Here is a 17558-nt window from a genome sequence, read left to right on the forward strand (position 1 = left end):
GCGGTACTTATAAGTGCCGATTATAAGTAATTAGATAAGTCTTAAGTAATCTAAAGTATTATTATTCTATTATACTATTGGTAAACATATTTCTCAAAAATGTTTTAAAGAAAATTTATATACTTTAATTATTTGATGTCTCGATATAACTTTATTTGTTTATTTATACCTTCATGCTTGAAGACATGCAATTAAATTAAAATTAACATAAACAAAATTGAAGTATTTTATATAAGCTATGAATAAAAAAAAGAAATTAGTCTCGCTAGCATCAACTTTCAAAATTCAAAAATATCAAAATTTGAAATATAGACATAAAATAAACTAAAACTATTATGTACTCGAGGTATGCATAAGTATTATACTTTTTGTGAGTTCTATAATAAGGTATTTAACATGATCACTCATTCATTTTACTCATTCAAACATTCTCCGTTATATTTTATTACTATAAAACTACTTATCGTTTCATTGCGATTACTAAATTTGTATTTATATCTAATGCGTAGGTGAATTATGTTTCCAAGATTTTTATCAATATGCAATAAAATAAAATAAAATATAATTTTATTGTTATACAAGTTGTCCACTTTTTTCAATAACTTATAATTGTATATTTAAATCCGTAATGTTTATTCATTTTGAGCTACAAATAAAATTCTAAATAATTTATGCATTTTTTCCTTTCAAATAGAAATTTTATTATTATTAATTTCTTGTAAAATTAAGGTAAATCTGCAAGTAAATTCTCTATTATAATTATTATGTAAAAAGTGTAATTAGAGATTAATTTTAATACTTTACATTTTAAAACGAAGTTGAAATATTATTTTTTAATCGTTTTTGAACTTTTAATTGATCGAAGTTGATCGATATTCAAATATAATATTCTACGTTAATATAATTCAACAGAATAATATTTATAAAATGTAACAAATAAATGCTAGAGCATATTTGACATTAGTTTCATTTAAGAAAATATTTATTATTGAATCTTTAGATAACTTCAAATGTAAATAACATCAATAGCATTTGCAATACTATATATTTATATTTATTGTAAATAATCGGATTGATTTTATAGAAAAAATTTAAAAGTTTTTTTAAAAAAAGTTTCCTTAGAAATTAAAACTATTTTCTGCTAAAATTAATCTTTGATCTTTTAGTATTTAAATGATGTTTTACAACTTTTTTTATGTTCTAATTATCAATTATCAATTAGTATAATATGTATCTTATATAAATTTAGTTCTTGCATAATTGGATAATTTAAGATACTATATTATTTCTTATAAATATTTAATTATTTAATTATTGAAATGTTATAAATCATAGTATGAACTTCATTGTATAATATATTTATGGTATATTTTAGACAATATACGATGACTGTAAATAAAAGTGTAACTTTTGAAAGCTAAAATTTTATTTATTTCAAATATGTATACATTGTTAGTTTTTCTTTTTACATGAAAAATATATAATTATAACAAATAATAATGTAAAAATGAACTAATATATATAATATACTGTAAAGTATCTTTGTTATTGCTTGTTACAATTTTAATCATATACATTTTCAATTTATGGATAAAAAATGGTTTATTATTTTTAAATACATATATTATTATATTTACTTTTTAATAAAAACTATTATTTTGAAATATTCTTAAGCAAGATAGCATGTTTTAGTTATTTTACTAATATTTAATCAAATTTTAGTAATAATATTCTTGACAGAAAAATTTACACTCTAATTTATATTAAAAAATAATCGTTGAAGTATTAAAGATGTCGATGAATCATTGTACAGATCTTCTATGTAATCAGTGTTTAAGCCGATCTAAACAATAACTTAATATAAAGAAAACAATTGATGTAATAACAATTGTTTGGCAATTTAATGGTGTACGATTTAATGATTTACATCAAATGGAAAATTGAAGGCATGAGTAATCCCAGGCCGTGGCACTATTTCTTCCAATTATTGGGAAATAATGCTGCCGCTAAGACCGTTACTTATCATAAGGATTATTCCATTGGTACGTTCTCTTTGTTGCGATGGACGGCTCGAGTGCGAAAACCCCTAATACTAGATCAGATATATCACGCTTTTTTGCTCATCCAAGCATAATTCTCAATTATCTATCGCAATATGCTGATTTCGAGATGGGTTGCCGATAATGACGGAGTGATTCATAATGTTCAATCGATGGATTTCAAACAATTAAGTTCAACGTAAATTACTGCTTCGTGTAGCAATTTAAAAAAATTTAAATATGAATTTCATAGTCCATTGAATTTTGTCGACCTGTTTGCAATAACTTTATAATGCATTAAGATTTGTTTATCATAATTTATAACAATATATATGATTTCATTGACTTTCTTAATTCAATATTTATTATTTATTTAAATCAATATATATTTTACTAAAACATATGTAAATGACTATAATGTTTATTGTTTACAGTATAATTGCACGATAATTTCGAATGGAAAATATTTTGAGATGTAAATATCTTATGATTAATACGAAAATGATAAATTTTAGCATTTCATAGATTGTTTTAAACGACCAATCAGTTTATATTATTTATATTATTAATATTATATTATAATCGAATTTATTTTTGTTATAATAATAATTATAGTTATAAATTGATTATGAATGTTAACACAAATTAAAATATTTTTTTTTTACATTATAACTCTTTTTTATGTGCATATGCGATTGATTCCAATTGTAATTAAATTATGTTAGTATCATTAAATTAAGTTATTATGTTAGCAAACTTTACAATAAAAATTCTCATTGACAAAAAGTCCACTTAAACTAAAGAAACATTTGAACGCTACAGTAACTATAGTTTACGTAATAGTATAATTAATCTGCGGGTATAGAATAGATGTAGTTTCTTGATCCTAGTTATTGATATACGTTAACATGCAAAAATTGTTTCTCCAAACTCTCGTCTAATTTCTGCATAGATTTGGTAGGTTTATTCAACGCCAATGAAAAAACTCATTAAAACGCACAATCTCGTGCCTTGCATCGACCACAGAGGATAATTCACGAAAAATGTTACATGGCATCGTGTAATCATGCGTAACAGACAATAATGCAACGCCATTCACGGAATTATTTCAGAATATTCATTAGTGAACGCCTACTGTTGGGTTTTCGTTGGCGCCAACTATCGAGTACAGTGAAAATTTCTTATATTCTAAAAACTTATATTTGAATAGGCCATTTGTATCCACTTGCACTAAGTCGGGCAATCGTGTATGTCCCGAAAGAGTAACATAAATCCTGCACCACGAACTTAACAACTTTATAATTAATGAATAATGAATTGGTGCCCGTCTTCATTTACCTTCATTTATGACTAAATCGTAATTTTATAGTGAATTAGTTGTTTTCTTTACTGGAATATAATTTAGTTTTATTTTTGTTATATCTCACAGTAACACGATTCCAGCGTTACTAGGATTTTATACAATAATTAAAGGGTGAACAAAAATAGTCTAGCCAATCTATTTGTTTAACTTTAAAATAAGTTAATCATAATAATTATCTAAGTTAATCATAATAAATAAGTCACGATTAATTAAAATATAAATTTCACGATTCAATTTAGCTATTGAAAGGTCATTATTAATATATCAATTTATAAAATATTTTTAATAAAAACTCATTTCAGATAAGATTTTGCATAAATATTGAAAATTATAAATGAAACTAGCATATATTTTGGTTTTTAAAATACATTATCATGAATAAAGTTTGAAAAATATTTAAGCCTAATGGAATAGTTTACTAGTTTCATTGTAAAGCGGACAAATTTCAGGAAGAACAGTAATTAAATTCAGATATATTACAATTCTTATTATTTATTGATTATTTATTTGCTTAAGATGAATACGAGACTTTTAACATGTTATTTTAAATATTTGTAGTAAAATATAGATTAAAAAAATTGTTAGTTTAAAATTTTATTTTACTAAATGTATTTATTATTCATTAAAGAAGCCTAAATAATTTTAATATTTTATTAAAATAATATAAATATTGTTCAAGGAATAACTTGACGATATTATAAAATTATAGGATTTGAATAAGAAGAATATTATTTATTGATCGTAAAATACTTTTAGTTGCAGAGAATTTAGTCATTTAAATTACGTTATGTGTATGAGATCTATTTACTTTCTTTTATTTATGTCTATTTTAACATCCGCTTGAGTTATGGAAAATTAAATACTGTATATTTAGATTTATTACTGCATTGTTATTCTGTAAAAATAATCTATTTTGTTGTATATTAAAATAAATATAACAGAAAGTAATTGGAATGCTTTTATATGGTTTAAATTCTAAAATGTCATTTTTTACTTAGAATCAGTAAATCAATCAACAAACGATTAGAAGGCATAAAAAAGTCGGCCAATCAAGCTAGATTGACTTAAATGGTTAGAATATAATAAAAATTATGGCCACAATTGGAACTATTTCATGTACATAATACGTACTTGAACTTCGAACCTTTCTATCATTTAACGGGTTGGAAAATCCTTGAATTCTTATCTGTTGTAGCACTATCCTTACTAGTGCTTAATCTTTAATTATATTCATCGTCTTGTCTTTTTTCTTTTTTTTTTTTTTTTGTTATTACCTTAAGTCCAAGTGTATTTATATCATTAATCAATAACAATCTTGTTGTAGACGCGTGACACATATATGTACTTGGGTACCACCTTCTATTATCGTTCATATTTTTAATAGAGATTTGTTTATGCAATATCGGATATTTTTATTTTAGATAATTGAATCGAGGAATTAAAAATATCTAATTAATAATTTAAGATTTTCTTCTGAGTGCAATTGTCACTGGGTTAAAAATACTTTAACATATTTTCAAAGAGCGCATTTTTTCCAAACATTCTAAATCGTTTCTTTTAAATAAATAATGTAAATAGTTTATTGCAAAATAAAAAGATAACATACAATTAATTGATAAAACAAGAGATATTGAAATAAAAATGTTTTAAAAACTTATACTGATACCTATAATTCATTAAGTTAATTTAACGTACTAATTTGCTGTTACGTTATTTTTATTCTGTTTTTATACATTTTACTTTTAATATTTGTTGGTAAAGAATGAGCTATCAGTACTAAAATAAGTTTATTTTTAAAATAAATTTTAATATTGTCTTTATATGTACACCTTTCATGGAATTCTTATTTAAATATCAAGAAAATATGAGTAAGCTCTAAGAATTTTTATTCAACTTTGATTTATATAAATAGAACCTGCAATGGTGTAATTGAATGAACGTTCTTTTGTATGTAAATAAATATTCTTAAGTAATTTTATTTCATTGTAATAAATTAATATTTTTTTCAACTCTTAATAAAACAATCCAGATAATTGTAAGCATTTAACAAAATCTGAATATTTTATGATAGCAAATATGATCGTAAACAATGACGGAATATTGGGATATATATATGCATACATAGGGTTCAATGAATTGAAATTATTATGGATTTGAGGAAATAATCACATTTTATTATCAGGACTCGTAGTTATAATAAAAGTTACACACTTTTGCACAATAAACAAAAAATAAAATAAAATAAAATAAAATAAATAAACAACTTATCGCAATCACGAGAAGCAACTAATGCTAAAAGCGATGACAGAGGTAGGCGCTCCTCTTATCAATCTTTCTCTATTTATTTTATAAAAATCAGCACATAAGAAACAATAAGAGTATTGTAGAGTGCAGACGCGAATGAGAGTTAGTTTTAATAAATCTTCCGGATAATCCAGAGGCGTCGAGTTGACGTACAGGCACCTAACGACGATCGCGCACGAAGCAGATGAAAATATGAATGTAGAAAGTGTCGCTGCGGTATTTGCGAAGGTGTCGTGCGTGAAAATTCCGCAGTGTTTAGAGGCGTTATTTATTCGTACGTCTATACGCAAAGAATAGAGTAACTAAGCGCGTGGGAGATTTCTTTCAGAGAAAGAGAGAAGGAAAAGCATTGGGCGTTGCCCATTTAATGGACATTTTTCCTGGCCTCGCTAGAGTTCGAATGTAGCTCGAAATATCTTGCTAAAGATTTACGATTTGCTTTGTGTGTGGCAGTCGCCGCCCCATAACTTTGAAATCCAAAAGATACTTGAAGTAAGATCTATAGCGACTTTGGTATTGGATCCTGGTATGTCACACCGGTCGATTGGATTAATAGTCAAGTATGTATGGACAGGATACCAATTTCCGGAATGTGTGCCGTTGTTATTTCTTTGGAAGAACGGAAAATTGCAAATCGTTTTGGCTCTTTTTCTCTTATGGGGACAAATGATTTTAAATTTGCTCATCAAGAATAAAATTTTCTTATTTTCGCGTTTGCATGTTCAGTTGTGAACGAGGTAAGCGAAGAAAAAGCGAAGCTAGAAATATTTTTTGATAATGTTTCCAAAATCATTTGCATGTAGAGGTAGATAAATTGTAAATAATATCGCGAGCTATTGTAATGCATATTATGATTTTGGATTACATAAGTATAGAAATTAAAATTGAGATAAAGTTTGATGCCGGAGAATGAGAGTTTTAAATATCTGTGAGTGAAAGTTTGATACATTATCTTCTTTTATGCGCCGTACGAAAATACAGCAATACTAATCCTTAAAACAAAATCTACGTCATTAAACCGACATTAATCCGCAACTATTTTATTGTACGTATGACGAATCCCACCCTCAAAATAATCATTTTTTCGATTGATCATTCTTGTCCAAATTTAAGTTTATCAAGTATATACATGTAATTTTTTTTACTGCTATCGTACTGTTGTAAGCTTCAATAATATCTAATATCGCGATGACTTTTACGCATCAAGATATAGGCTTAATACTAACTAGACATTAAATAGCGTAGGTACCGCCGCTTCAAACTGACTCTACTCTTACATATTTCCTACGAAAAATTTATCGACGTATGTTGCCCATGAATGATGGATCTTTTCAATGTTTTACTCAGAGACTTTAAATTAAAGAGGCGCGCCGTTCATGTCTATATATTAGTTCGTACTCGGGTCGCGATATTGCTGTCATGGCAGCGTTGCTCAGTAGTAATCATTGGCTGGATTGTAGGAGCCGTCGTTATAACTTGGCACCCCCCATGGATTTGCCGCTGGAACTGCCGGAGCTGGACCAGCTTTCTGGACTTCTGCGTTGTACAGGGAGAAGTGAACGGCCTTGGCCTGTTGCACTTCGGGGGTGTCGACTACTCGGCCGTCAGCGCCCAAAGGAGCTGGTGGTCCACTATTGGGCGGAGTAATATTATTTATCATTTCCACTCAAATGAAACACGTATTCATCAGGTAGTCGTTAAATTAGCTTTACGAGTCATCGGAATATATTTTAATATAATGCATTTAAAAATAGCGTATGCAATGTTTGATAATATGATTTTATCGATACAGTTTAATAAATACTCAGTAATATAAGGATGCGAGATAAGAGAAAGTTAATTTATAACCGTTACTTATTATAAAGAGTCGATTAAATAATGAAAAAATTATTATGCCGTTAGTAATAAAAGTAAACACGCCACCGTCAACGTATAAATAAAAAACAGTATACGACAAAATTAAAATAATTTAAAAATAATACACTTAAGTATATGTACTTTGGTAAATGATTAAAAATTTCATCGGCTTTTAATACATACAAGACAAGACACTTGATACAAAGAAAAAATACAATAAGATAAATGAATAAATAAGATAAAAAAAACAAACGATCACGTAACATACATATAAATACCTTCCTTATTAATCAAATAAAATTGAGATAAATGGAATTGCGTATTTACTTTGATCGTTGCATCGAGATAATAATTTACAGTCGTTATTCTATTACAAATAAAAATATATAAAATACACGAAAACTTTAATAGTATATAAACTCCTACTACCTTTAAAATCTACTAATATGCTAATATATCTTATTAAATGATTAATAGACTGGAAGTTAAAAGTAAAGTTTGAACGTAATCGTGATACGATGGTTGAGGGTCTTTATAAGCCATTACTTAAGTGTCTTAAACGAGCGAGCATCAAAGGAACTCCGTCGCTCGCGCTAAGTATAAATAACAATATTTACCTGTATCGTGGTGCGTATCCACCATGTCCATACGGTAAACCGGAGGCTGGTCCGTCGTAAGGTCCAGCGTGTCCCTTTGGTGCCCGGGCAGCGGCTTCAGCCAGTGCCGCCAGATGGGCCGATTTCGCCTGAGCGACCTCAGGTGTGTCAATTACACGGCCATCCGGGCCGAGTGGAGCAGCAGCCCCATGGAGAGCGTAGGGTGCAGGACCACCGTACCATTGTGGTACTCCAAGAACCGTCGACACCAAGGATAGTAAAATCTGAAAGGAGAGCGTGAGAGAAGAACCTTTTTGGTTACTTCGTGCACTGACATTTTTGGTTTTTAATTCTTAAGCTGTTTATCAGCATAAAAAGTCTAAGCGCACAAATATTTCGACAAATGTTGGAACATTTGTATGAAGGAAGAATAAGGTAAATCTGATAATAATTAATATGTAAAATAGTCAGTAATAACAAGTGATAACGATAACAAATAAATGTATTTCAACGTTTAAAGTGTTTGAATAGAGACAGAGACAGAAAGAGAGAGAGAGAGAGAGAGAGAGAGAGAGAGATCACATTGGCCACAAATTATTATTTCTCAATATTTTATGAACATAAAGTAATAAAAATTCCAATAGCAATAGGCCGACAATAAATAAAAAATTGTATAATAATAATCCCTTACGCCCTTCGTCACAGAGCAATAGGAGGTAATGGAAAGGGGAAACGATATCGTGTCAGTACTCACAACGGGGATCATGTTGTCTCTGAGTTGGCGCTCTCTGTACTCCTAGACGCAAGTTCCCGGGTGCACATACACTCCGTCTTTCTGGATCCGTCAATTTATAGTGCGAGTTCGGGTATCACCGGGGGGATATCTCAAAGCCTGGCGGCACCCCACCCCATCATCCCAACTCGAACCTATGCCGGGGCCGCATGCCAAGACACGACACCACACCCAGATGGAATAATGCTCTCCTTCGAGGCGCAATGCGCGCGTGTGTGCGTCTGCCCCTTCCTCCAACCCTCGCCCCTCTCCCGACTGTCACGGCCGCCGCCCGCGGTCGTTCGTGTACGGGCAAGTCTTGCACGATGGTTGCAAGGTAAGGATGGATGGATGCCGTGTGCTCGTGAGTGCGTTACCTTGCGCAAATATCGCTATTCGGCGAACATGCGGCCATTGTTTCACGCCCTCGGCTCGATGACGCGAGGCTATTAACATTGACATTTAGACAGAGCGAGAAGCCATTAGTCGATGATGACGATTTTTTGGCTTCTGCATTTCGCGAATTCCAAGCTCGTTAATCACGCTACTTGCTGATTTCAATCGCTTTACTCCCGTCTAACATATCCAGGCAATTGAAGCGTTCCATAATATATTTACAATTCGATAATCATTCATCATCGATTCCGGGCGTGCGTGCAATTCTGTTCTATCACTCCAACGAAGATGGTAGACGGTTGTGAATTGTACACTGTTAGGTTGATTCCATGGTTAACCATTAAGTTTTATCATTTCTAATCGATTACTATTACTTTTAAGCCTCTATTGTTCATTTTAATGTAAGCAAGAACATGTTAAAAAGTTTTTATCATTAATTCAAGCTATTTGTACGATTTAAGTGGTGATTAAGAAGCTTTCATCGATTTAATTTAAATAATGATGCTTTCTTATAATATTAGAGATTTAAAATTTTTAATATATAAAAATACTTGTTACATAAATCACCTCATATAATAATTAATAATTATCCAATAGCAATATTATAACTATAACCTAAACTTTTACACTAAAACATCACTACCATTATTTTTTATGTCTGTGCCTAAATCATTCTCTAATCATTCACTTTCCGTCCATAAAAGTTCCTTAATTATATTTTACTGAAAATAGAACACAAATTATACATATTCATAAATAATCATTAATAAGAAGAAATTCATTTAATACTTTATAGTTTATTAAACAGATAAGATAGTTCTGTTTAAAAGATAAAAATTCAAAACGTAGTCAAATTCGATTATAACTGCAAATTTATATTAAAATTATTTGAAAAGGTTCATTTTATTAGAATAAATATTTTTAATACAAATTAAGTAGTAATGATTTTTGTTGTTGTCTAAAATTATTATTAAATAAAATTATTATTAAATTTATTAAAATAAAAATATTTTTATGATGGATTCAAATTATTATTTTTTACACAAAATAAATAAATTTTTTAATAAGTATTAATGTTAAAAATTACTCATATTTTATTCAAGAAAATTGAAATAATATCCCATGGAATAAAACAGTATAATATTCTTCACAATTCAATATACAAATATGTATCAATTATATAAATATTTTGCAATTATAAATAATGAGAATTTATTTTAGCGTATTATTTATTAATTTTTTTATTCAAATAAAAGAATATTGTAAATTGAAAAATTGTTAATGTAATGTAATATTTAATGAAATACTTGTCGCATTTTATTTAATAGTCAAAAAAAATTATTTCAGTGTACGTCATGGATAAATATATATATTTATTATATTATATTAATTATAATTTGTGGTTCAATTTTTCTCTGATTTACGAGCCAATATAAACTTATGCATAAAATGTATGTATTTGAATAATATATCAACAAGAATTATCATACATTTTAACAATGAATAGTAGCTATTGAATAGTTTTTAAATATTTAATATAATTAAATTACCGTATTATTACGTTACTGGTCATTACTATTTAACGAAATTATATTCCATTCGTGCTAAAGAAAATTTGATTTTTGTTTTTTAATGCTACAATTATTTCTTGATTGAAGCAAAGCTTGGACATATAATTGATTTGAAAATCTTTATTTAATTAGAAATAAATGGTTTTACAGATTATGCAATTAGATAAATACAAAAATAAATTAATAAACGTGTAAATTTTGCTGTATTTACTGCTATGATACTTACTATTACAATTTTTAATAGTAATATAAGTATTTGGATCTTCTTATATAGCTTTCACATTTTTCACTTCTCATCTTACTTCATTAAAATCATACGTCGTTTTCATATATATTTGATAGATAAATAAAGAAAACCACTGTTGGAAAAGAATTACAAATTCTTATATGCAGAAAACATGTTATATTTTTAAATTATGTTTATAATTACCGAGAACACTAAAGCATAATTTTTTCTGTTACGTATATTTAAATATCAGAGGGAACTAATAAAATATATCATATATTTTGTAATCTGTATATGTGTAGAATTTATATATATATATATATATATATATATAATATAATATAATAGTAAAATAAAATAAATTTTATATACAAAATATTGCATTATCTGCAGTGGATTTTCAAGTAGTAAACACGTATAAGTGGATTAGCATTATAGATTATGATATTTATTTTTATTGTAATCCAACTAATATTTCATTGTTTTTCTCTGATATTTAAAAATATATAAATATAACACATGTACTTTCATTTTCGATGCAATTATGAGCATAGTTTAAAAATATAATATGTTTTATTTTAATATCTACCACGTATAGATTCAAAAATCTTTATTTTTAAAGACCTATTATACTAATATAGTAAAACGGGCAATAAAAACTATGAAAACTGTGTAAAAAGAAGCTCCAGATTCCTATAAATATAATAATAGAAAGTATCTTAGCAGTAAAGAGAGCGTGAAGACTACTTTCGTATATGTTTAAATGTGAAGTAGTTCCGATACGTAACATGTTCGACAACGTTGCTGATAAATGTTGATCAGTTTCACTATGAATAGCAGGTTTTAAATAAAACTCAATAAATACTATATGTTTTTATAAATTAATCCTCTATTTGTTGACGATTATTATGTATCAATGCTTAGATTTCTATGTATTTCAGTACTTAAATGATACATTCTAATTACATTCATTAGGTATAATATTTTATCTTATGTAAGACGTTACGCGATATCATTGGTTAAATGTAACTTTTCTTTTATTTAAAAAAATTTTCGTAAAATCGCCGATGAATCAATACTTATTATTTTCTTTTAAATTTTTAGTCTTAGTATTTATTTAGTTTTAGCATTTGCATAATATTAAATTAAATAAAAAGTATTTTATACTACATATAATGGAAAATATTTATAAAAAATAATAAATACTATTATGAATATTGACTATTGAAAAAATTATTATTTGTGTAATATTAATTTACTAATTTATTATTATATTTATTAATTTTAGAATTTTAGCATTAATACAATTAAAATATGTAAAATATTAAAGAATTAGTACTATGCAAATAATATGTTTTTATTTAAACTCTTTCATAAAATAACATTGCTAATATTTTATATATTCATCATTTTCTTAGTTTTTATGGAAAAATTTAACCAAATCTTTTTATATTTTACTTATGCATTTTGATTTAAATCTATTTATTGGATATTATTTTAAGGTAATTATTTAAACAAATTTATTTCTGAATAAAATATACATACGTAGTATAAATAATTAAATGGCATTCTGCATAATATAAAACTCGCGTCTTTTCATAGATAGGAATCCAAATACAATGAATATCCATATGCATATTCTATCGTTATAGTACATGAATCATAGTATAATTATATTAAGTAACTTTTAATTAATTTGTCATTCATCTATAAAAAGAGTTTTCTGTCTTAATAAAATTCTCGTACTAAATTTAAGAATTTATGCTACATGCAGTATTTTCTATTTACATATTTATAATAATAATAATAAATTTTTATAATTATTAAATGACAAGAAAAAACATGATTAATAACATTTTATTTGTTCAATCAAAAAATTATGTACAGTCAAGTAATATAATTGCCGTGTTTAATAATATACGAAATCTTCCAATATATGAACTTTTATTAAATCTTTGATTGAATAATTTTACAATTTTTTATTATTTTCTATTAATATAAACTTTTTAATAATTATTTTTAAAAATGACAATAATGATAATTATCTCAAATAATAATTGAGCAAAAATGATAGACTATAATTTTAGAGTGATGATTTATTCATCTTACGCCCACGGTAGAATGTGGTATTCGTTCAAAGGAAACTATGAATTGGCTCTGGTGTAATGTACAGCATTGTAAATGTATTTTTAGAATATATCAAATAGATTCATTTTTCATGATATTTGTATTTAACATTATTATTAAACGTCTCTTTCAATTTTTCAAAGCACTGATATTTTACAATAGTCATCTTATTTACTTATGTGATGAAAAATTGTAATATTAAACTATATTTTTAATAACTACATGTTTGTACATAAATGTAACAAATGTTATTTCGTTGATTATTCTTACGCATAAAGATGCAATATTTTAAATATATTATTAAATATTATTATCCAATAATTTCATGTAATATTTCTAATATTGTAAGATATTTTATTACAAATTAAAAATTTATTATTAATTTTAATTTCATTATAATTTTATTATTTATTTTCATTCAATTGCAAGTGTTTAAACGTCTCATTAATCATTTTATTATTAAGAACATATATTTTTATATTTATTCATATCGTTTATGGAATAACAGAAAATACGATATTTGAAATATAGTCAATTTATCAGAATTTTTATTTACACTAATATTCAAATAGTTTTCAATCTTAAAATTATTAAAACTCGATTAGACTAAATATTAATAAATATTATTAATATTATAAACAAATATTATATATCATTAATAATATTATACATCATAATTAATGTTATTAATAAACAAATGTTACGTTAACACTTTTTCTAAGGATATACGGTAAACTATGATAAAGTGACACAGTTTTTCTTAAACATAAATTCATTTTTCTATTTATTTTATATAATTAAAAGTGAAGTAGACTTTAATCTCAAAAAATATTACTACTTTATTTTAAAAAATATTAAATTATACATGACGCTTATAGAATTATAAATAATTTGAGATGCATTATTTATAGTATAAAAATAGTATCCGTAACATTATTCATGTAACACATATACTCGCTCTTTTTTTCAAACACAACATTTTTATTATTAACAATCATTATTATAAAATACTGACATTGTTAACTTCTTCGCCAAATCTTTTCGCCAAAATATAAAAATTGTAAATTTTTAATCTATATTGAACAACATATTGATAATCATAATTATATGAACTCCAGTTATCTTATTAATATTTAATTGAAAAGTGTAAACATGAGCAATATAAGTAAAATAAACTTATTATATTAATACAAAAATAAAGTTGACATTATTTATGAAAATAAAGATGACTTATATCTAATTTACTAAACAAATTTGGAGCTTAATAATCAGTTAGTTTTCTTTAGTACTATTAGTATTTCTTTATAAATTACTTTTAAATGAATTTCATTACATTGAGAAATACATACTAAATTTTATATGAAATTTATATATTAATATAAAGTTATACGACGTAAATAATAAAAAAAGTTCATTAAAAAAAAAACTATTATAAATATAAGATACAGCGATAAATTTAATATTATACCGAAGTATTTCCAATAATATTAATAATACTTAAAAAATGAATTAAAAATGTTTCACATAAGACATATTAGCTTGATTTTATATACCAATATACAAGGTATCTTAATACATGTATCAAGATATTTGCTCATGGCTGTATATAAGATTATAATCTATTTAGTTCAATTGTTTAGCTTTGGAGCATTAAAAAAATGATGAAACAAAATCTGTTGCATACATTAAATTACAATGAAGTAAAAACTAAAAGAAATGAACAAGTTTCTGATCGTAATAACAATTCCAGATTGGAGAAGTCACTTTCATCGCTTTTATGCAGGTGCTGGTTGATGACCTCAACTGATTTCGGGCATTACTGTTCACTGGTCCGATCAGGCAAGATGCACGCAATGCAGTATAATGAAATAGCTCTTACGTAATACATTCAAGATTTTAAATTTGTATTAAGTTTACGAATTAGTATTAGAGTGTATGTTATAGTTATAGATTTAATCTTTTCTTTTTTTAAATTTGCTAAAAAAGTAGAATTCATTTTTTTTTGAGTGCCTCTTGATATTATTTTCGGTATCATACTGTTGCATTACATTTTTATAAATTAAAAATTTGTTTTATTACTCTATTGTCATTAATTTTTCATCATTTAGAGTGAAACATTTCTGTACGTAATAATTTTCGAGATATTAGAAGTACTTATTGGTTATAATATACTTTATCTACTTACTCTTGTTGCCTAATATATTTGTATTCATAATGTTATGTATAAATTACTAATATTTCCTTAATTATTAAGTATCGTAGATATAATTTATCAGATTATGTCATTTAAAATTTTTATAGAATTTATATATCATCATTTGAATCACATTATAAAAATACATAATAAAAATACATAATAAAAATACATAATAAAAATACATAATAAAAATATATAATAAAAATACATAATATAAATACTTATAATAATACATTATATAATTATTTATTTATAATCTAATAGCCTGTTAAACGCATAAATTAAGTTTATTTAATACAATTGTTTCGAAGGAAAGTTAAATTTTATTATTTTATTATTTTAATGATACTTAAATAAATTTATTTAAGCATTTAACAATATGTTTTATTAAATACAATAAATGACGAATATATTGATACCGTTTTTCTTCATTAATATTAATAATATACTCTCAAGATTGATTTATGTTACAATAAATTACCATTTACAAAAGTCTCATTATTAGTAGATTAGTTAAATCGTATAACTTAAGTAATAAATTTTATAGCAATTTTTCTAAATCAGATATTTTATACCTTCTGACATTTATAATCATATTGCGAATTGGTGAATTCCAATAGCCCATTTTCATAATCTGCGCGATCAATTGAATAATTCACATTGTCCACTGCGCATATACAGGAGTTCGGTTTCTACCTTTTATTATGCTTTATTGGTTAACATTCGATTTTTTCGACTGGCACGCTAGGGACAAAATTCTTCATCTGAAACCCTGAAATTGGACATGAATGTCAATTGAAAATGATGAATTTGAAAATAGACAGAAATCACATTATTAATTATTCTCTGTATGTAATAACGATACTTTCAAACTTATACATAATTGTGCTCGTATTTTTTGTTCTTTGTTCTCAGGATGTTAATTTACCGTTATAAGCTAGATATTATAAGTGTATGCATTTATAAAGTCTTAAGAGCGGCCTTGGAATATGATACAGTATAATCGATAAGAAAAAAAGAACAAGGGAGGTCGGTTAGATCGTTGTAACTCTGTGGGTGCGACATTCTTCTGGTGGCACATTCTGTGCACGTGCTAGCGGAACAAGGCCTGCTCTGCAATAATGGACCAACCCATTGTTGCACGTTGTGCCGGGCGTCGATAGAACGATCTTGAATGTTACCGCCCGTTATCAGACAACGATAGGACTAAGTGTACCGACACATTTGAAAATGCCTGCGCTTACATTTGTCTATTTGTGTAAGTGTATGTATGGGCATTTCCCTTTTCTATTATTTTTTACAGAAATATCCCTTTTTAATTGATTATTACTAGTTGGGTAACTTACAGATTGTAAAATTAAAGAAAACATTTATCGTTATATTTAATTCATTAATGTCATTTTATTAAAAATTTTAAAATATGAGTAATCAGTGAATTGAAGTGATTAAAACAGAAAGTTTTCTAGATTAAGGATGTAAATTTAATCTGAAAAGTTAATAAAAATTTTTAATATGACATATATATATATATATATATGACATTATATAACTATTAATAAATATAAATTTTGTGTAATTTATATATTCATTGGCAGCAGTAGAATGAAAATGATTTTAGTACTTGATAATTTGCCTTGAAATATTCATAGCAGTAAAAATTATAAATAAATTACATTTTTTAAATAATTTTCAGTCATATTTTACAATTTTAAGATGTAGAAATAAAAAATAAAAATTAAATACAAATGCTATCGTATTATAAAAATATTATGTACTTAAAAATATAAAAACAAATGAATAGTTGTAAGTATTAATGATATTATAATACATGTGAATCTTGTGCTTATGGAATAATGTATTTATCAAGATAAAATTGAGTCTATTGTCACAGTATTTGCATACTAAAGTAATATAGTTTATAAATAAGCACTCGGCTACAGCAAAATTAATTGAAATGATTTTTAAAATTTCAATAAATTTTTATGCATATCTTATTTTTACAAAATATTTGCTGTTATTAAAAAGACATAATATGTCAAAAATTCTATATAAATTATTATTGTTGTTTTTATATTTAACATATATACATATTGATAGGTGCATTGAATTT

At 25.8% G+C, this 17558-nt stretch overlaps 1 protein-coding gene across 1 annotated transcript; it reads right to left on the reverse strand.

The window, feature by feature from the left end:
• Positions 1-7059: 7059 nt before the first annotated feature.
• On the reverse strand, positions 7060-8925 carry LOC105360819 (cuticle protein 2). The gene is made up of 3 exons (XM_011497819.1): positions 8914-8925; positions 8181-8443; positions 7060-7337 (listed from the first exon to the last, which is right to left on the reverse strand). The coding sequence occupies exons 1-3, from the start codon at positions 8923-8925 to the stop codon at positions 7139-7141; spliced, it is 474 nt and encodes a 157-aa protein (XP_011496121.1). The 3' UTR covers positions 7060-7138.
• Positions 8926-17558: the final 8633 nt, after the last annotated feature.

The sequence above is a fragment of the Ceratosolen solmsi genome, unplaced genomic scaffold (assembly GCF_000503995.2).
Source record: "Ceratosolen solmsi marchali unplaced genomic scaffold, CerSol_1.0 scaffold47, whole genome shotgun sequence".
Taxonomy (NCBI): domain Eukaryota; kingdom Metazoa; phylum Arthropoda; class Insecta; order Hymenoptera; family Agaonidae; genus Ceratosolen; species Ceratosolen solmsi.